This window comes from Rhipicephalus microplus, unplaced genomic scaffold (genome assembly GCF_043290135.1).
Source record: "Rhipicephalus microplus isolate Deutch F79 unplaced genomic scaffold, USDA_Rmic scaffold_25, whole genome shotgun sequence".
Taxonomy (NCBI): domain Eukaryota; kingdom Metazoa; phylum Arthropoda; class Arachnida; order Ixodida; family Ixodidae; genus Rhipicephalus; species Rhipicephalus microplus.
Window position 1 is genome coordinate 6,715,264 of NW_027464598.1, and position 21,086 is coordinate 6,736,349.

The window sequence follows — 21,086 nt, forward strand, 5'->3', positions numbered from 1 at the left end:
TCTTTATGTGAACGGCCACTCCTCGTACAATTTTGACACCGTTGTTTTGTGTTGATAAAGGTGGACGATTGGGCAAGTTGGTCATACATGATCTAAGAGTACTATGCGGTAGAAAACACGAACGGGAAAAAGACGCTTGTCCTTCTCTTTTTTTCATCCGTGTTTTCTACCGCGTAGTACTTTTAGTTCGTGTTGATAGCAGGAGCTCTGGCCTACTGTGGGAGAAAGAGCGGCGCGCTGTTGACAGTTATTACTGAGGAGCACACAGCAAAAAACGAGACGGAGAAAGATTGAACACACGAGACAGTGCTTGTGTCGTGTGTTCAATTTTTCTCCATCCAGTTTTTCACGCTGTTTTCCTCAGTATCATGTACCAACTGGCCCTTCAAGAAGCCCTTCTGCCAACAGTTGTTACGTGAAAGCGCATCTACTTTCATACTTATAACCTTGCGCCAACACCGAAGTTTTTATTCTTCCTATAAGCCACAAGGTTATAAGACAACCGACGGAAATATCGAGCGATGGAAAAGTCTAGCCGAGACAGTCGATTTAATTGCTATCGCGATAAAATAGGAGTACTGTCGAAATACCTCAAATAGTCGGCTCGAAACAGCCACTTGAAGCAAACCATGTTGAGATGTGCCCTAAAACTGGCAGATCAAGTGGTTATTCAGCGAAGGATTATTGGCACAATACGACACAGCCCTTCGGCAATGTTTTAAGTTAAGAGATGCTTAAGTGGTGCGTGAGAACGCTTTAATTGACCACGCTTTATTTTATATGCTACATCCAGAAGTTATAGGAAAAGAATCTCTTACTATGAAGTTCAACGTCATGGTCGACACATCGTCACAAGTTCAAGGCTTCCTATTCGTCAACGACTACCTTGATAAAATGCTGATTCTTAATCCAAAGTGGGACGTTTTCGTCAATGCGAACCTGAAAGCTCATGTACATTTGAACCTACTGGAGCACCGTACTATGAATTGTCTTGTGGGATTTATGCCAACGCCTTCTGGTTTCCACTGTGCGGTAGAAATGCACCCGCAACGCTGTGTTTTGATAAAGCACTCCCACTTGTAGCAGGAGTGATAAACTTTCAAGACATCCTGAATTGCCAACGGCTTCTCAACTTGCCTATTTCATTGCTTGTGACGTGTCGTTAAGATTTGAAGACTTTGCTTGATGCACCTTGCTAGGATTGTTGGTGAAACATACTCTTCCGATCCAAGTCATTATTAGGCAAGGGGCTGGAAAACTAAAGTTCAAAAGTAATAAAACTAAAACTGTACGACTGGTGGACGACTTCGGAGCTCCAAGTGCTCAGACTGCTCCACATGACAGGAAGAAGCTAAGTTACCGTCAAAAGTTGCTAGATCGCCGGTGTATGTGCTCAAAAAAAAAACAATGTCCACTGGTATTCATTCTTGCTCAGCATATCCTAGAAGCGATCTTCAAGCGTATAATGTAGCGACCATCGAGTAGTACGGCAGCTGTACAAGTTTATGGTCCTTAGTCCAGTCTTTCTTGATTTTGATTGAGGTGGAATCATCCAAGCTTGACTAGTGACATCTCTAGAACGCATGGTTTCTTTAGAAGACCGATGAATTCTACAAGCTCTAGTCGTGACTGGGAGGCGGGAGTATATTTAAATAGATGTAGTAGTATAAGCGTGTGCAGGCGAGCACTAGCTGCTAAAGAAGAAGTTGAAACTATGAAGAGCGTTCGGTGTGGATTCTTTGTCAATCGATAGCTTTGGATACACGTGATATGGGTGATACGCAAATTACTATCGCTGTACTACTATGCAGATTATATTTGAACATGAAAAAATATATACAGCATGAAAATGCAGTTTTCCTTTTCAAGTCTATAGTATGGGCCCCGAGACTGTAATTTACGGAATGGTTTTGCCAACGTCTCCAGCAGGAACGCACTTATCTGCAGTTCACTTGTGAATTCGACAGAAAGCTAACCAAAATGTGTGTCGATTTGCGGCAGCTCACTCGTTTAAGAGCCAGCCCTATGTTACTCTTAGAATGTTTTGAAAAGAAAATTGCTCTATAGTCGTGCTTCACAGGCTGTAAACCTGTTTTATTACACGTCTTATTCTTGTGATAACGATGGTATTATGGGAGTAAAAAGTTTTTATATGAAGTCACCATTGGCGCTATGTATGATCTTTGCTGGCCCATATTTACAGCGTGCTAAGAACTTGTAATCTCTCCCACATGCATATACAAAATGACGAAACCGACAATTTATCCTGAACGTATAGACATCAGTCTCACAACTCACTGCTCAGTATAAATATCATATGTAGAATTTTACGAGTGCGAACCACGAAATTAATGAGTCGCATTGAGCCCTGAATGTTTCGATCATCGAGTGTTCATTTACGTGAAACTGACATCACACAGTTGCCTACGCAGGTGCCAGACTATTCGCCTGCATTCAACTGCGACGTTTCAGCCGGGATTTATATTTCGTGTCTGCAGCCAAGCTCTGTAATCCCTGTAAAACCAGGTGAAATGGCTTTACTGGTCACGAATTCTAGCTAACAAACGCTACTCACTAGCGTAGTATAAAAGGAGTAGGGCCCCTGGCAGTGCGTATGAAGATTTCGTATCGCGTATGTGGTATACACGCTTTTCTAAAGCAACGAATGGCGATCGATAAACGGCGCAGTTTGGAACCATCTGCGAATAGGTCTGCCTCGCATCAGAACAATAGCGTTGCGACGCTGTGCAGGAGTGATAGAACAAAGCGAAACAGTCTCTATTGTTTTCGTCAAGCTTCCCTTGATGAGTACGCGTCCACGCGTACTTATATGCTCTGGATCTTGCTTTCTTGTATGGCCAGTATGCGCTAGTGATGCGTAGTCACTTCCTGAAATTTGTAAGAATGGCACGGCGATATCACAATTCTCGATTCTTTCTAGCTAGCCATACTTTTCCGTGTTCCCTCGCTCTCCGTTGACGCTACAGCGGGAACGAGATTGTTTAGCATTAAATCCAGTGTGTTGCTGGCATCATTAGTTTTTAAAAAACCGTGTTTTTTGGTAACGAAAACTTCAGAAAGATGCAGGTGAACAAGACAATGAAAATATTGATAATCACAGTGATTCCTATACACGCGCTGCCTCATAAAGTGCAATGCTGTCACTACAAAAATGTGAGTAAAGTGCCGGCCAATAAAAGTAGAAGGTTTACTGTTTTTTTTTAAGACATCATTAGGTTCTCTCAAAATGAAGGTAGGTCTGCCAGCAAGCAAACAGTTTCGGCCGTATAACGCATGACTTCCAACCAAATAGCGTCCGACCCGCCAAGGCTCTGTACCTCTATTTATTGCTTCACATGACATATATTCATGAACTGTGTAGCTTTTCGATGTGAGAAACGTCTACCAGTTTAGTCCATAGACTAGCGCAACTTCCCGGTGGATGAAAATTGTTGTCTTGCATGAAATAAAAAAATTCTTGACGTTTTTAAAACAATTACTGGCAGAAACTAAAACAAGAAAAGTACTAGGCAATAACATCCATAGCGCTAATATCTCGTCTTTTATTTTTCCGTGCAGACGATATTGCTCCTATGCTTCAGAATATGCATTCTTCAAGGAAGCTTACCTGAATTTTCTGAGATGGACAACCCTGCGGCCTTCTCCTCGATGCACACAACCAGGTGAACATTCCTTTCAAATATAACTAATGGTAGTAATACCGTATCCTAAATTATTAGGTTTCATCGAAAATGCAATACCGACCTATAACTATTATTATACCCCTTTATTATCAGCAAGTGCACTTTTCCGCACTGTACATACCCTCAACTAATGGCGGCATCTTTCAGGTCTAGGCGAACTTCTAGTTGCACGCGCTGGAGCTTGTCGGTAACGCCTGTTTATGTCAAGAGAGGAAAGTCAATATTTTTGATGTCCTAGCGCAATTAAACTTTGCACAAAGAACCTCTTTGCAGTAATTGCCTTTTCACCATCAGTTTTGATAGCTTGCTTTACAGTTATGAAAAGTGTCTATTGTATCACCGTATCGCAGACCCATCGCTTAGCAAAATATTTGAGATCGGCGGCCTTTATTTGTGGGCAAGTGGTTCCTTGTATAGAAAAGAATAAGATTGCATTAGTGTCAATACTCTAAAACTGAATCCTTACAATGTTTTCGCTCGTAGTCATTATGAAATCCTGTATCCTGTATCTCGAACTTTTAGAACATATAGAAAACTCGCGAAAACTCACAGAGATCAAGCTAAGATTTTGAAATGCAAGTCTTGCGTTACTTAGTACAAGATGTTACTTTGAAATGATAGAGAGGAACAGCATTATCAAAATACAAGCATTTTAAATTGCGCATCTTGAATCATTCTTCATTAGTCCACTGTCGATTCCACGATGGTGAACATGATGCTTCAAAATAAAAAAAATCAGAGAAAAAAAGTCACGCAAAAAATCAAACCAACAAAATCGGGGATGAAAGAACGCGATGAAAATGTAGTGCAGAACATTTATGCATGTTTAAATATTAACTGCAGAGTTCCGAGTAAAATATTATTCCCCAGTAAACATTTTTATATATACTGCAGGTTTTATAACTTCACTAATGTATATGTCTGTGTATGGATAGAGCTTTGTGTAGTAAATATACTTTAGAGTTTTTTCGTTACTACCAACTTCAAAAAACAATACTCCAGCAAAGCGGTTTACTCAATTACTGGCACCTACATAAAAAATTGAGCACCTGCTAACATCCTACTTTCACTTCACAAAAAGTACAGAGCGTGTTGGCAGCACTGCACAAACAATATTAGGTGACGACGCTCATTTTAGAATAAGCCTTGCAAATGCGTGTCGCCCATCCTGACCCTTTCCTTTTCTTTACGACAGGCTACTGACTTACAGCTACTTGTGTGCCTTCAATGCCTGGCTCTTGCTGTGTCCACGCACCCTGTCATACGATTGGCAGATGGGCAGTATACCTCTCGTGACATCACCTTGCGACTGCAGAAATCTGGCTACACTGGCGTTACTCACTTCGCTATTGGCTCTTGGCTGGCGTATTTTGACGAGATTGAAAAGAAAAAGCAGCGTGAGTTGCCATTAAGTTTTATAATTCTCATTCTGTGGCCCTTGCCTAGAAACGGAGTAGAAATGAGTTAACTTCAATTTCATGTATGTTTTTTTTTGGAGGGGGGGGTTCACTGGAATGGCAATTTTTGTGATGATCGTGGTGCTACTAAGATCACGGCTTCACCTAACGGTTGTTCTATATGTCCTCCATGAAAACGTTTAATTATTATGTTTGTTTCGCTAGGTCAAACAAACCCAAATTTCAAATACGTAAAGCACTATATGGCGTCGGTTTACGAGAAACCTTCACGAGATCGACCACCATTACCATCACGAGGTCAACGTGTATTCGGTCTTCCACCGAGCGTGTAGCCAACATGCATTCAGTCCAGCTGGCCAGTTTGCTTATTCTGCTCACAACTGAGGGCAATAGCGTTTAAGCCTGCTTGCGCGAACTTCCTGTATGGTATGTTCCAGGGAAGCTCGATATTGCTATATTTATTCACAGATGGTTCTTTGATACTTGTAGTTCTAGAGGGTCACGAGATAAATCGTCTATCAGCTGAGTTTTTTTGTAAAATCGGCGAACAGGCTTCCCTATAACGGGACCAGTAGTCTCAAGAGTGCACTTATACACTGGTTCACTCTTCTGGCTTGAAAAAAATAAATCAATGAATGCGAATGGCCATGCACATACATTTGTAATGGGGCGAACTTTTGTGTCTTTGTTTTCTTCACTATTTTATGCTCTCTACCATAAAACATCCAAGTACCAGAATTTTCTCAAAAATGCTATATTGGCCGTTTTGGCAGTAACACAGTCAGTGCTTTCAATAAGACCGAATAAACTTTCACAATCATAAACTTATAGTGAGCTTGCTCATTATAAAAGCAAGAACGACACCTTTACTAGCTGACACGAAAGCAAAGTTTACAGGCCAAAGTAATCATGAAGGTAGAGCGTGCAAACAAAAACACAAATGCTGGGAACAAGACAACACAAACGCCATTTGGTCCTTTCTGTTGCGTCGCAGTCTGCACGCGTTACCTTCTTTTATGATGAGTCTTTACTGATTAGTACGAGTTTCTGCCACTTTAAGCATTACCTTTACCATTTGTACACGTGTGCGTGAGTGTATTTGTGTTCTTGCATGTGTGTGTCTTCAGGCGAAACATTTAGGGGCAAAGATCCTTAAGGCGTGTTTAGGTCGTCACCTGTATGTATGCATGTATGTAGTAACCACCTCACAGCATATCCACGAAGTGAATGATGATGAGTGGGGTGAAGCTTGGGAGGGTTTTATCGGCAAACAGTGAATCATCCGCCGCCTGCGTACGTCGTCTGTCTGTCTGTTTGACATACGGACGGACGTATGGATGGACGCATGGCAGGACGCACAGACTGGCACACGGAGGAAGGAGCACACGCACGGATGAATGCATGGACGGAGGGATAGACGGACGTAAAGACGAACGCACGGATGGACGTACCAATGTACGCGCGGAAAGACGGACGCATGGACAGATGGATGGATGCACGAATGGACACACGGACGGACGGAAGCAAGAACAAACGGACGGACGGAAGCGTGGACAGACTGATGGACGCTTCGCCCCACTCATCACCATTCACTCCGTGGATATGCTGTGATTTTTCGAATCATACACTGCGCAAAATTGTCACCGATATCTATTGATAGGATTGTTGGAGAACTTTAAGCGATTGGTATCATTTTATGTGACGCATGAAGCCTGCCAGTGGATCAAGAGAACAACTATGTTACTACAACAACACTGAGCAACCGCGCGACCCTTCATTAAGACTACTGGTGCCCCTGCTCCTGACTGTGCTGCCATTTCTTCCGGCGTCCAACCTATTCGTGACTGTCGGCTTCGTGGTAGCTGAGAGAGTCCTCTACATTCCCAGGTACGCAATACTTTTTAACAGCGCACATGATAGTAATCGCATGTGCAATGATAGCGGATAACGAATGGTGTTCAAAAGGCGGAATGATTTGATTGAATCTGATATGTGAAAAATAACTATTATATATAATTGAACCGCGCAAACACATCTTTCAAGAAGACTTTGCAGCCTTTACCTAGTGGCGAAAGGCTGCAACTATCAGTGGAGCTACTTTTTTACCTAGCTTATGCTAGTGATGCCAAATATTTGCCAAATATTTCATGTTTTCGCTAGTAATACTAAGTATGCCCAGACATGCCTAGACATGTCCCATTTCTATCTGTTACCTTATGTTGATTTTAGTCAGGTCATTCTACTATTACGTGGTTTATGAAAGTAACATGCAACGTGACCAGCGATTACGAGGTTTATTTATGACGGCAACATGTGACACAACTGGCTGTGATGCGATGCAGCCTGATATCAGCCACCCGACTAATTGATACGTCTTTTTAGTCATGCGACTAGGTGTAGCATGATTTGTGGTGACGCGAGTGTTTTTCAATACATGCAGATAAAAAGAGGTGACGTGAGCGTTTTGTTATGTTCAGTCATGTGACTTTGCTACGTGGTTATAGTTAGGTGAGCGAGCGTTACGTGATCTTACGTAATTTTGCCCCGCCGCCGTGGTCTAGTGGCTAAGGTACTCGGCTGCTGACCCGCAGGTCGCGGGATCGAATCCCGGCTGCGGCGGCTGCATTTCCAATGGAGGCGGAAATGTTGTAGGCCTGTGTGCTCAGATTTGGGTGCACGGTAAAAAAACCCCAGGTGGTCGAAATTCCCGGAGCCCTCCACTACGGTGTCTCTCATAATCATATGGTGGTTTTGGGACGTTAAACCCCACATATCAATCAATCTTAGGTAATTTTAGTCATAAGAGAGTAATTGTGACTGTATGTATTATTCTGTCACCTAAGAGACTCACCTGTCCTAGATTTTGCATTCCACGCCAAAAAAGAAATCAGCGATCGTGTTATGGGAGCGAAGCGAAAGGTATAGGAGATTAAGCAAGCTTGTACCTGTTTAGTGTGATCATTCCTGTTCGCACTATCTGGACAAGGGAAATCTAAAGAGCTCCACGCTGGAAAATAGAAAGTATCTTTGCGTATAGTTCGCTTTCATTTTCGACGTAGTCACCTCGCTCTGTGAACAATTTGACACCGCATTCACTAAGAAGCGCGTGGATAATAGCAAAGCATAAAAACAACAATTAAAAATAAATAGCGGAATTGAAAACTTTTAACTCTGGCAAATGAGTTCATTTCATGTAGTGTGTGTACACCATCGCTGGTGGGCACTTTATTTATACCCCATATGCCTTCAAAAGGTTTTTTCGGGCAGGGAGTACCTTTGCCACATTAACACTAAACATACAACGAAGCACCCTTTACAGGCAACTCCACAACAATCACAGTTATGGAGAAAGCTCGTGAAGAAGTACCACTAAACTGTTGTCATATTACTCTCACGCGGAAGAGCTAAGTAACAGTTTAAAATGGCGTCTTTATTTGTGAAAAATTTAGGAATGCGGCAACGTGTACTTCAACACAAGAGACGAACGAAATTACAGTCCTCAATTTTATTCGCCGCTTTGATGCATTGCTGCACTCATCGTAATTCACGTTTCGTAAGAAACTGACATTTAATTGAATCTTTTAAGAACCTATGCAAAAATATCTTAATTTTGTTTTTCATTTTATGTGATCTATATGATCTTGGTGGGTGCAACTGTTTCTTACGGGCAGCTGACGCGGAATTTTCTGCTCTCTTCTCGCAATACGATGCTTCTCATGATCAAGCAAACAAAATGGGGAACATAGCATTTGTCTTTTGCGAACTAGCTTGTTGACCTAATTGTCGTATATATCAGTGTTCACTTTTCTGAAACTTCCCACCATACGTTTTAAGTTAAGCGTTTGCGTCGAATCCTTGTACCTCGCGTTAATATGAACAGCGCAAGTTAAAAACACACGTACACATGAGATGAAAGACGTCTAAACAGCAAGTATCACTGCAGCTATACCTCTGCTCAAGGACTTTTTCATCGCTCGAAATTACTATGTTTCCCTGTACTTCTAAAGTTCAGAGCAACTTGGCAACTTTGCATGTTCACGGGAGGTGTCTGCGAGGCAACTGAATTGCCTCTCTTGGACGTGCACAAGAAGAAAAATGAAGAGAATATGGACGCTGCTTAGTCTATTGAGATTGCTCTAACATACAGAGAAGAACTCGTATAATAATTCTGCGTCTTCAGTCAAACTACTGTCATACGAACACCTGCATTGTGTCTTGTTTTTTGACGCTTTATTAGACGTCTTTGTTCCTACATCGATATCAAGGAAACGTTTTACGTTTCACGAGCACGAACTGCGCTAAATTTTATTCCGCGGTAGTCTGTTGACAGATTAGAAATTTCGATCCGTTCTTTGACGTGGTCGTGTTTTTCCCTTCTGTACGACGTTCACTTAGCAACTTCCCTGCCGCAATTCGTTGTGTACACGCACGCACAAGTAGCTTCATAGCTTCTTCAAAGATAGTGAAAGTGCAAATGACTCTTTCACTAAAATATATATCCAGCAATTTCTTTCTTCATATCCGGAAAAGAGAGGCTAAACCTTTTTTTTTCTTCATGATGTTGATTCCTAGGTAATTGCATCTCCAGTTGTCTTAGTCAATTCCCGGTACGATCGTTCGGCGCCCTCACTGTCATAGCATAGTACGTTGAATAGCACACAGAAACTAGTTGAAATAACATGTGAATGCACAGTTTTCTTACAGCAGTTCACACTGTCATATCATGTTCGCACGCAAATCTTTCTATTTCTGCTCCATTTATTACACTAACAATTCATTTCATATATGATAACCCCTGGCCTATCACAAGCGATCATCCATCCCGGTTTCTTCTAAGTAGCCTGTCAGGACTATATAGGTTGTGTTGGCGTGGTGTATATATCATGTTGTTCATGCATTCTGCCATGACAAACATGTGATACACTGAACGTCCAAAGTCAAGCTTAATTTTTTTCTTAAAATTCAGCACTGGGAAGAACATAACATCTATCTTTGCTGATAACTTACGTATCCAGGGGGACACAAAGTGATACAATAATGGTGGCTGTCAGCGGCCAAATTAATTAGGATTCAATAATTACCTTTTCAGGGATTGCAGTGAGCGGGCATATTTGTATTGCGAAGGGGGAGACATTTGCGTTTCTAAACAATTACACGTTGAAAGAATTCTTCTAGCATTCCTGTGCTCCGAGATATCACGTGGAAACCTCATTGTGCTTAGCGTGACTACACGTGCAAGACAGTCAGCACTAGCGCGAACGTACTTTTCGATTGGCCACGGTAGTTACGTGTAATCTGACAATGGATAGAGGGCATTGGTAAAGATGACAATGGTTGCCTTTTAATACAGGCTGGCGATACCAAGTTACGGCTGTTTGTCACATTGGGGAGAAACATTACACCAATATTTACAGCCCTGCATGCGTAATAATGCAAGGTAAAATAAACCTTACTGTGGCATACCTCGGAGAACAGAAATGCTAGAGGAATTCCTCCACATGTAGATGTTTTGAAACGCAACTGCCTCCAACTATTCAATACAAAAATGTCTGCTTACTGTAGTCATTGAAAAGCTAATTACTAATGGCATCTTCGAGAAAGCGCACCGATGTGCACCAGTGTGCGCCGGTGGGTCTGTACGTATTCGATATATCGCACCGGTGCACACAAACCATCTTCGGTAACCAGGGCGCACCCTGTCGGGGCACTTCTTTTTTTCGTTGCTCCGAGGTGCTCCGAAAAAATTGGTGGAGCGACGCCATGTAATTCCAGCATTCGTTGCGTGCCGCGCTCGAGGCAGACGATCAGCAGGTGACGCGCAACGGCTGCTATGGCGACAGCAAGAAAGATAGCGTGCCTCAAATTTTAGGAGGCTTGTTTGTCCAGTTCATTTGATGATGACAGTGAAGATGAAATTTTGCTAAGCTTGGGGACAAGGGACACCAATGAAGTACCGAAAGTCTGCAATTTCGTAGCGGAAACTGTCAAGCTCTACTTCGACGTCGACGTAAGTACTTTTATATATACATATACTCTAAAGGTATGTAGACTTGAGCTTATGGGCTCTCTTCATAGCGGAAAACAGCGCTAATCGTGTAGCAGACGATGCAAAAAGCCGGACAGAGCACACGGGGGCGCAAATTGAAAGCGCACGTGTTACGCTAGGTGGCGCTAGCAGTGCGCACCAAGCAGTGGATTTTCTCTTCGGTATTTTCGTGTGCTCCTCCGCATAACTTGGGCGTTCTGCCTCTTTTTGGTCTTGAGGAAATTCTAGACTGCTCAGGGGCACAATTTCCGAAGATGGTATAAATCCTAGTTGATTGGGACACTGAAAGCTACAATTATTGTCTCCCTTTAAGTCACCCAGGATACATAAGTGTTCTCCAAAGGTGTTTTTCATGTTCTTCCTAGTGCTGAAACTTAAGAAACCATGAAGAAAAACTTCGATCACCCGGTATAGTGAACTAGATCTTAAAACATGTAGGACTTCATTTACAACCAAATACGAAATAAGCGATGTATGCGACTCTTTTCTGGCTGCTTCCCATCGCATTGATTCCTAGACGGATTTTTTTTACACAAAACGCTGAGTATGATTCAGCTTTTCGCGTTGCGCTCGGCTAGTCAAGCAATCAGTATCTTTTGGAGACATCAATGTGAGCTTCTCATATCACGAAGTTTGCATAGACAGGACACAACTGTTGGCACTTATTGGTTTGCCATCGTAATGTGTGGTTTCTTCTTTGATGTTTCATTTAAGTATTAGATACTGCAGAGTTTGCTGCACTGGAATTCTCCTTATTACAGCATCGGCATGTCCTTGTTGGTGGCCGAAGGGCTGTGCCGCTTTCACATGCGGTGCTCTAGAGTGCTCCGGTGGTGCTCCACAAGCATCTGCTTCATTCTGGTGCTGCTGTTTGCTGCCCGCACCTGGAACAGGAACATCGTGTGGGCGTCCAGAGAGGCCCTGTTCGAGTAGGTGAAATTCGTACTGTTTTCACGCGCAGTTCATCTTTCGTTTCACATTCATTGTTCACCAAACGTAGAACGTGAATTAACATTGCACGCTTTCTTTTTTTTTCTTTCGTTCAGCATATTTACATTAGGTGAATGATGCATTTTGTTTGTTTCAGATCCGGTGTAATGGACCTCCCAGGAAATGCAAAGGTGCATTACAATTACGCTAATCTGCAGAAGGACATTGGTAACTCGGATTTGGCCATCAAACACTACCGGCTAGCAATTGCGTGAGTTCTCAGTCGCTGTAATCTTTGCTCAACGTTTCTTACATGCAGTGTTCTTGTCCAGATACATTCTTCATTTAGTGCTTATTTGTTTTTTATGTATGAAGGGGTTCTCACTCTTTTTGTCACCAAACGTCGCGTGACATTGAGAGGAAAAAGAGAGCACCAGAAACCGAGTACTCAAAGGATACCACCCGAACCATAAAATGAGGCATGCAGGTTTTTATACGACGTAACCCGGGCATTCGCACTAGGTCTACCAGCCAAAGAAGCTATCTTTTTTTTTAATATGGTCCGTGGCCAATAAACCTTTAAAGGGATTGCATTACCTACGCTTGTTCAGGTCCAGACAAGCGAGAAAGAATATTTATTTTTACTGCGATTACTGAAGCCTTAGCTTGCACTGGTGAGGACGTGGCATACTGTAGCAGGTGATAGGGCGTATTGCGATAAGGTGATCTTTGAACACTTTTTCCGCTTCCCGCAGGTTGTGGCCAAATCACGCCAGCGCTCACAATAACTTGGGCACTGTGCTGACGTCAGCGGAGGAATCTGAGCAACACTTCCGGTACGCCTTGAACGTGAATGCGAACCACCCAGGGGCTCATTTTAACCTGGCGAATATCTACAGGTACGTGTGACTTTTCTAACAAGGTGTGGGTGTAGCGAGGTTAAAAACTGAGAGGAAAGAAGCATACACTTGCAAGGAAACATTATTTTTTGTTGATTCTAAATATAAAGCCATTAAACAAAATTGACAGCATATTTACGGAGTGAAAGAGGATGAGTGGGCCGAAGCGTCCGTCAATCTGTCCATGCTTCCGTCCGTGTGTCCATCCGTCCTTACGTGCGCCCGTTCGTTCATACGTTCTTGCATCCATCCGTGCGTCAGTCCATCCGTTCGTGCGTCCGTTCTTCCGTCCGTCCGTCTGTATATCTGTCTGTCCACCTCCTTGTTTGTCCGTCCGTCCGTGCATACGTCCGTTCATCTAGTGAGCACTTCAAGTGCCGCCATCTCACTTCTTTTCATCATATATTCATCTTATCCAAATAACGCCATCCAGCGGATAATTCAAGCACTAAACAAGAGTATGTACCACATTTCTGCTCTCAGCGCTTTGTTAGCACCGAGCGCGTGACAACGACGCCATGCTACGTTTTTCGTAACATGTGGACACGCGGATATGATCCCGAGGGCGGGTAAGTGCCACTGGTATGCGGGTATCTCAAGGAGAATAATCCTTCTTGGGGTATGCGCCACAGGTTACGTGCTACGACAACGGGACGCACAAGCCACGCCATAAGAAGCTTCGCCCCTAAAACACGTTGTCATATAGCAAAAAACAAATGACCGCGTATTTGCCTGCTTGACTGCTAACGGCGTCGAAAGAAAATAGTCCTCTGCTTGCTTTGCTACACGAATCTTGGTCTCAATCTTGGCTACCCGTGATGCTCTGTTCTTGTACCATTTCTGTATGGCTTCGGTACTGCTCCAGCTGAGGTGCGCAATAGCTTGACGCGCACTTTATGCTTTATTGAAGTGCCAAGTTGCTTCCTGTGTCACTATTTAACGTACGCTTACGTTCATTCTGACGCTTGTTCAGGTGCCGTCCAGTTTGACTGAGGTACACCAGTCACGCAGTGTGCGTCAACCGACTGCACACGTAAGCTGAAGAAGACGCCATAGCTTTGAAGATATGGCAAAAAGACATAAACTAGAGTTATTGGAAGTTATTGTTTCAACAAATTGGGCATAAAACACACCAGCAAGCCATCTCTTGCTTTATTCTACTGTAAGATAGACTATCTTCACGACTAGTGCGAAGCGGTGGTGTGTTATCTGTTTTTGATTTTTTTTCTATATGTGAGAATGTTATTTGTGACACGTGATGTTTCTGTTGCTTTATACTGGCAATTTACTCAAAGTTTGGCGAAGTTAGAGTTTACTAAAAGAGAGGAGTACGCAGTCCCAGCTTTGAAAATTGAAGCCCAAACAGGATCAACCTACTTGTGGCACGGTCGGTAGTCTGCGTTGTGTCGTCGATTTAAGAGTTGCGGGTGGATACGAAGGGGTAAAATTCCCGCTTCCCACTCAAAAAACCCAAGTTAGAATCGCAGCTGTAATGACGCATTCTTATTGTAAGTGTCACTTGTACAGCTATATTGGTTTGGCTTTGTTTCTTGAATCTTACTTCAGTGTGCTACGCACTGCAAAGAAATGCACAAAATTTGAAGTAATGAAGATGATGGTGATAAGTGGAGTTTTACGTCCCAAAACCATCATATGGTTCAGAGAGACGCCGTAGTGTAGGCCTCTTAAAATTCCAACCACCTGGGGTTCTTTAACGTGCACCCAAGTCTGAGCACACGCGGCTGCACCATTTTCGCCTCCATCGAAAATGCAGTTGCCGCTGCCGTGACTCGTTCCCGCAACCTGCGCGTCAGCAGTCAAGTACCTTCGTCACTGGACCACTTCCTGCGGCGAAAAAAGGAGAAACTTGACAGTTAGCGTTCTTTTCCCACGTGCAGCAAGCAAGGCCAAAAGGACGTCGCAAGAGCTCTGCTGGAACGTGCGGTGGAGCTTGATCCAGACTTCTGCGAAGCGTACTCGTCGCTTGCGGCCCTCATGGCTGAGAAAGGTGACCTGGCTGAAGCAGAGAGGTTGCACCAGATGGCGTTGCGCAGTGATGACCAAAATGCGGATGCCCGCAATAACTACGGCACATTCCTTCAGTCACACGGTGAGGCTGGCTGTACTTTGATTTCTATTCATTTATAATAAATTCATAGTCATGCTATGCATAAAAGGTGTTAAGTACTTCTTCAATAGCTAAATAACTGGTAACTCGTCTGGTAAACTGTATCTAAGCCAAATCAGGCAAACACTCGAAAATTGTTACTGCAACGTGTGACAAGATTTGATATTGATTGATATATGTGTGGTTTAACGTCCCAAAACCACTATATGGTTTAGAGAGACGCCGTAGAGTAGGCTTCCGAAAGTTCCGACCACCTGGGGTTCTTTAACGTGCACTCAAATCTGAGCACACAGGCCTACACCAAATTCGCTTCCATTGAAAATGCATTCACTGGTGGCGGGATTCGATCCCGCGATCTGTGGGTCAGTATCCGAGTACCTTAGCCACTAGACCACCGCGTCGAGGCAACGTATGACAAGTTTCCTGAGGTCCCATTTCAACGTACAGGTGGCAATTCTACCTCAGCACAGGGTAGCCAGCCAGTCTAAGAACTGGCTAACCTCCCTGTCATTCCGCTTAAACTTTCTTCCTCCTTCCTCCTAATAAGATGGCGGGACGCATTTCCTGATTCAATATTCAGACGTTATATTTTTAGCTAGTCCTCCGACCTTTCTAACGGTGTAAACATGATATGGTGCAGGAACGGTAAAATAATGAAGCGTTTGGAGGTACTGCTACATGGCACGTTTGTCGATAATAATTTCAAACAGCGAACTTGGAAATGCCAAGCGATCAGAAATTGCTGAAAAGACATATTGTAGAGTTGTTCAACGAAAACGGCTGTTGGTACTGAAGTATATACCTGCCGCTTCGCACAAATGACCCCCTGGTTTTATAATTTGTCATTTCTAATATAATTAAAATTACTTGTTGCAATATTCTGCCTTTTGATGTTTTTATTCAAGTAATCATAGATATGCTTTTTTGTGCAGGCCGTGCTGAGGAGGCCATGGCACAGTATGAGCAAGCTCTCGACATCCAGCAAAACCACACCGTGGCCCTATTGAACGCAGCTAGAAGCCTTCACAGCAGGAACCTCAACATGCCGGCCGAGAGTCTCTACAAGAGGTCAGACAGTATACCAACAGCCGACCTTGGTGCATAGAACTACATTAACCTATCAATTTCCCGGTTGTTGTGACAACATACTGACCACATGTCATAACAGCTGACCTAAATAGAGGATCAATTGATTAAATTTCCTGGCAGGTTATTTTGCAACATATACATATTACTGATGCCACTGAACCGTCAGAACCACGCCCAGTGCCTCAAATCAATAGTTTCTTACGTTTTCGATTCAGCGGGCCAAGCCGCGGTAGAGCTTTAATAAAGGTGAGCGTTGGTTGAAAACGTCGTAAGCCAAGTATTCTCAGCATAGACTGATGTTATTGAAGGCCACTAGCTGGTCCATGTTGTTAGGAGGAAAACCTGAACAAGATACCGTCACTGAGTGTTCGTGTTCCAGTGATGGCTTTCTTACAAGATGCTTCCTCGTAGTTAACATATTGTAATGTATTACTCGTGTTTTACGTAATACTTTCCTTGACGTGTCTTTGTAGGAACTCCGCATCAATGCCCCCTAGTGCGTTCTAGTCTTTCAGATAGCACTAGTGTTACAATTATTGCTTCAGATGTATTTAGTAGGTAACAGTGATGTTGCCTAAATATTCACGTTGTCAATTTGAATGAATGAGCTGCTGAGTGACATCTACCATAGCATGACATCACGAGTATAAGGGAGTTAGTTTTCCAACCATGTTTCAAAAGCTTGGCTTCCTACAAAATAACTTTTGACACATCATATCAGAGTTGTTTTTCATCGTATATACAAATGATTGTGTAGAGCAAATGTGGGACGGTCGCTCAAGAAGCCTCACTAAACGTACGTTGCCGTTAAGCTAGCACCATGCACGCTATACGTGAATCTGGCATACTGGTCAAATTTTCGCAGTTTCAGTTTCTTTGATAACATTTGTTCTTCTTTAACGGACAGGGCCCTCGCTGTTGAGCCGGATCCACAGGTGATGGACAACCTGGCTGTGTTCTACGTCAACGCTGGCCGCCTGGCCGAAGCAAGAGAGCTGTTTGAGGATATTCACAGGCGTTTCCCGGAGCACCGTGAAAGCAAGGCTCATCATGTGAGTCAGGGACGCCAAGCGGAATTTCGATTCTACCAATAAAATTTTTTTAACACCTAGTATGTGGCATCATTGGCCTTCGCGCACTGCTCCTTTTCACAAGAGAGAAACATCAGACTAGAAATGGCAGACCATTTCTGTTCTATTCTTTTGACTAACATACGCACATAAGATCTTTTGTCTTTTTTGCTATTTACTGTCAGGCGAGATGGCTGTAATAAATATTAAGCACAGTTTCAAGTACAGGCTATAGTTCATGGCCTCTTAAACACAAAAGAGTGGCCAGAATTGTAAACGTATTTCCAATAAACTGACCCAACTTTCTCTGTTGATGTCTGCGACACACCGCGAACGGCTGAAAGCATTTGTGTTTGTAGCGCGACTTTCAAGCAAAAATTTAGTTTAGAAAGGCAGTGACGTAATACCAGCCAAGGTGGTACAAGAGTACCGGACACGTGTGCATGCATTTAAATCAACTTAAATCTTCTCAAGGTGCATGGTTGAGAAAAAAGAACAATAAGTTCTTCAAAATATAGAATACATGCTCGAGAGTGTGTGCAATAAAGAAAAGGGATATTTGTGACTGTGTGAGGTTGACGTTAAAGTAATTTTGAATTATATGTTACGAGAGGTGAAAGGCGTGCTGATGTTCGTTGCTGCAGTAGCTGTTTAGGCACTGCTGCATTCATACGTGTTAAATATCTGCATTTCTATGAGCGAACGTGTTTGTATTCGTGCTTCACTATGTAAAGGCTTTAAATGAGTATTGTACCGATTTAGCGTGCTATGGAAAGCAGCTTATGGTGTATTCATGGTAATAAGGGCTGCAGCGTGAGCATGAAGGTGCTAGAAGAAACGGGAAACGAAAGGCAAAGCAAGGCACCCTCATGCTCGCACTGCAGCCCTTATTACCATAAATTCCAACCAACTAGCCCAAATAGCCGTTGTTATGGTGTATTACTTTAAATTTATTTTCAGGCTCAGCTCCTGATTCAGCTCAGAAGCTTTCGAGCAGCTGAAGACCTCCTACTGGATGCGATTGAACACAACAGCACCGACAGAGGAGCGTTGCACATGGCTGCCCTTTTATACAATCACATCAACCGCACAGTCGAGGTATTTGTTACTTTATACCAAATTGGACAACCAATTTGTTTTGTTTGTGTGCGAACCAAGCATTTGTTTCTGCGCGGAATATCACTTGCTTGTCAATGTTTTTCTTGCGTGCGCGTACTTAAAATCATCGCTCTTTAGTTCTCCCTCAGCATTTTCCACAGAAACATATCACTGGCCATTGTCCGTTATATTATTTCACCGAATGTAATAGCGCGGGTAAATCTGCACTCCCTGTAATAATGTTTCCCGTTATCTCAATAACTCAGGTAACTTGATTTTCTGCGAGAAATAATGGTTCCATTTCTTGCACTACATCACTGCAAAGAAAATGGCGAGCAAGCATGCGATTTTGTTTTTATTGTCAAATATCTTCAGGCAGCAAGCAGTAAGTGGTGATTAACATCTCAAGATAATTTAAATGCCTAGCAAGTAGCCAAATTGTGGGCTGGGGTGTGGAGTGGCGAAGTTTTATATCTAGACATCGAATCGAGATGTGATTCAGTACTTTTCTCAGATCTGCTTATATATTATTTGTAGAAGGAACTTATTGGTCGTTAAATTACATTTTCAATTTCACACAGGGTGCTCTATAACTACGGTACTGTTGAAGAGACCGTAAAAAGCGACTGAATGGAAATTTACGCCTGAAAAATACGTAAACAATTTGTCTGATTTTAAAAGAACTTGTTTTATACATCTTTATTTTACATAAATAAACATTGTGCCAATTGTATACAGCAAATTAAGTTGCCCATGCTGTCCTGAATACAATTAGTGACTGTCCGAACTGCTATGCTTTCTCGCACTGACGTTTATGATCAGTGGATTAGTCATCAGGTTGTTTATATTTCTCTCTAATATTTCAGGCACTGGACTACATTTTAAAGGCTTTAAAGCTATGCGATGTTGATGACCTGCGTTGTGCGAAAATACACAGCGATCACGGTGACATACTGAAGGACTTGGGCGACCTCAGCTCGTCGGCAAAGGTTAGTTCTTTGAAGGGGGTATTTTTTACTGAATTAGCATATGTTTCTAACTCGAACTAGCTTCAACTGATTAATTCTGGCGCGAAAGCGTTAGGTTTTTATAATGTCTCAGATTTCGTTTCAGTAAGTTCAGCCAAAGTTGACAGTTATGCGGTAATTTGGAGATACTTTCGCGTGGGCAGAAAGGTGCACATACAAAGTAACAAAATTAGCAAAAATATTGTAAACGTGTAATTTTAAATCAAGAAGCAGCTGTTTCACAAAAACGGAGTTTTTTTTGAAATCTGGCTACATTTACACTCGGCGCTAATAAACATTTTAAAGATAGTAGTGTGAAAATATTTCAACCCAAATAAAACAGTAACATAATGCAATATCGCTGTAAAAAGCTATAATACTACTCATACAATTTTGGTTTTTCTGAATACAAAAATATTTTATCCATGAACAAACATTCCATAAGGTTATGTCTTTGTTCGTTCACTCAATATTGTTGTTCGTTTATTATCAATGTGCTCTGCCGTCAAGGGCAGAATTAAAGCTGAAAATTTTCTGTGCAAATGTTTCAGGGAAAATAAAAGATGAGTGCCACGGAATTGTGGATTTCTTTTGAATTGTTTTCCTGAGAGACAGTCGTCAGGCATGCATCTAAAGATGGCCACCTAAATTATGTCGTTATTATGCCCCCTACGTGTTCGTCATATAAAAACATACATAAAAAACAGAAAAGGCCATTTTGTTTTCTGTTTCAGAGTTACGAAGTGGCCATTCGTCTGGATTCTGGTCTTGCTCACGCTCATCTGAATCTCGCTGTGATCAGACACTTGGAGGTGAGCAGAGAAGTTGCGATATTTGGTAGAACATTTCTAAAATTTGTTTACTCATGCTCGATTATTCATTTTCTTCGCCAAAACACAATACTTGTTAGCTTATTCCTTGCGTTTTCTCTTACGAGAGCTGCACTTGTGCATCACAATCGACTATTCGACGCAAAAAAACTTTCATGTGCGATCTACTGGCTAACATTTTATGTTAACCATTGTCTCACAGAGTGACTACCAAGGTGCCTTTCGACACTATCAAGTTGCTCACTCATTAGAACCAGAGAACAAGCTCATTACTGACAACATGGCCAAGTTAAGGCGACGAATCACCAGGCCACTCACGCCTTTTCACGACTGTGTATAGGGTGGATACTTCAAGCCGGAGTGCGGTTACCGTGCAGTTTTCGGCATATGGACATTGACGCTTTCGGCGGTGCCTCTTGAACTGGATTCACGGTGTCGCGCTTTGTATATTCCGAAAACTTTGCCAGTGAACATGAGATGTTCTCGGACTAATAATTAGTAATTCAAGCGTTATAGGTGTATTTACTTTATCAACTGTGCTTCAAACATTACGTCCTCTTTCACAGTGCTGAGATACCCCCCAAAATTGTGGCATTTTATATTTGTAATAGGAGGGCTGACAACTATTGAACGGGCTTTCCTTTTCATTATACATCGTGCAACTCTTTCAAATTGACCAGGCCTAATGCAGTACTTACCCTCCTTGAATGTCCACAGCGTCATACAGTGATTTTCATGGAGTGATTATGGCTTCACTACACCATGTTTATTTGCAATGTTTATGCGTTAATTAAATTGATTGATTGATATATCGGGTTTCACGTCCCAAAGCCAGCATATTATTATGAAAGACGCTGTAGTGAAGGG

General features: G+C 42.5%; 1 protein-coding gene across 1 annotated transcript in view; it reads left to right on the top strand.

Annotated features, from left to right (window-relative positions):
* The window catches only part of LOC142786549 (protein O-mannosyl-transferase TMTC1-like), a 52,266-nt gene extending 31,559 nt beyond the window's left edge, over positions 1-20,707 (top strand). Inside the window, exons 6-18 of the mRNA XM_075884260.1 lie at positions 3,580-3,683; positions 4,900-5,101; positions 6,834-7,009; positions 11,930-12,097; positions 12,256-12,369; positions 12,854-12,997; positions 14,896-15,107; positions 16,058-16,193; positions 17,122-17,266; positions 18,245-18,382; positions 19,249-19,371; positions 20,124-20,201; positions 20,422-20,707. Of these exons, the coding sequence (XP_075740375.1) occupies positions 3,580-3,683; positions 4,900-5,101; positions 6,834-7,009; positions 11,930-12,097; positions 12,256-12,369; positions 12,854-12,997; positions 14,896-15,107; positions 16,058-16,193; positions 17,122-17,266; positions 18,245-18,382; positions 19,249-19,371; positions 20,124-20,201; positions 20,422-20,559 (1,878 nt within the window). The 3' untranslated portion in view covers positions 20,560-20,707. The remainder of the gene's footprint in view (positions 1-3,579; positions 3,684-4,899; positions 5,102-6,833; positions 7,010-11,929; positions 12,098-12,255; positions 12,370-12,853; positions 12,998-14,895; positions 15,108-16,057; positions 16,194-17,121; positions 17,267-18,244; positions 18,383-19,248; positions 19,372-20,123; positions 20,202-20,421) is intronic.
* Positions 20,708-21,086: the final 379 nt, after the last annotated feature.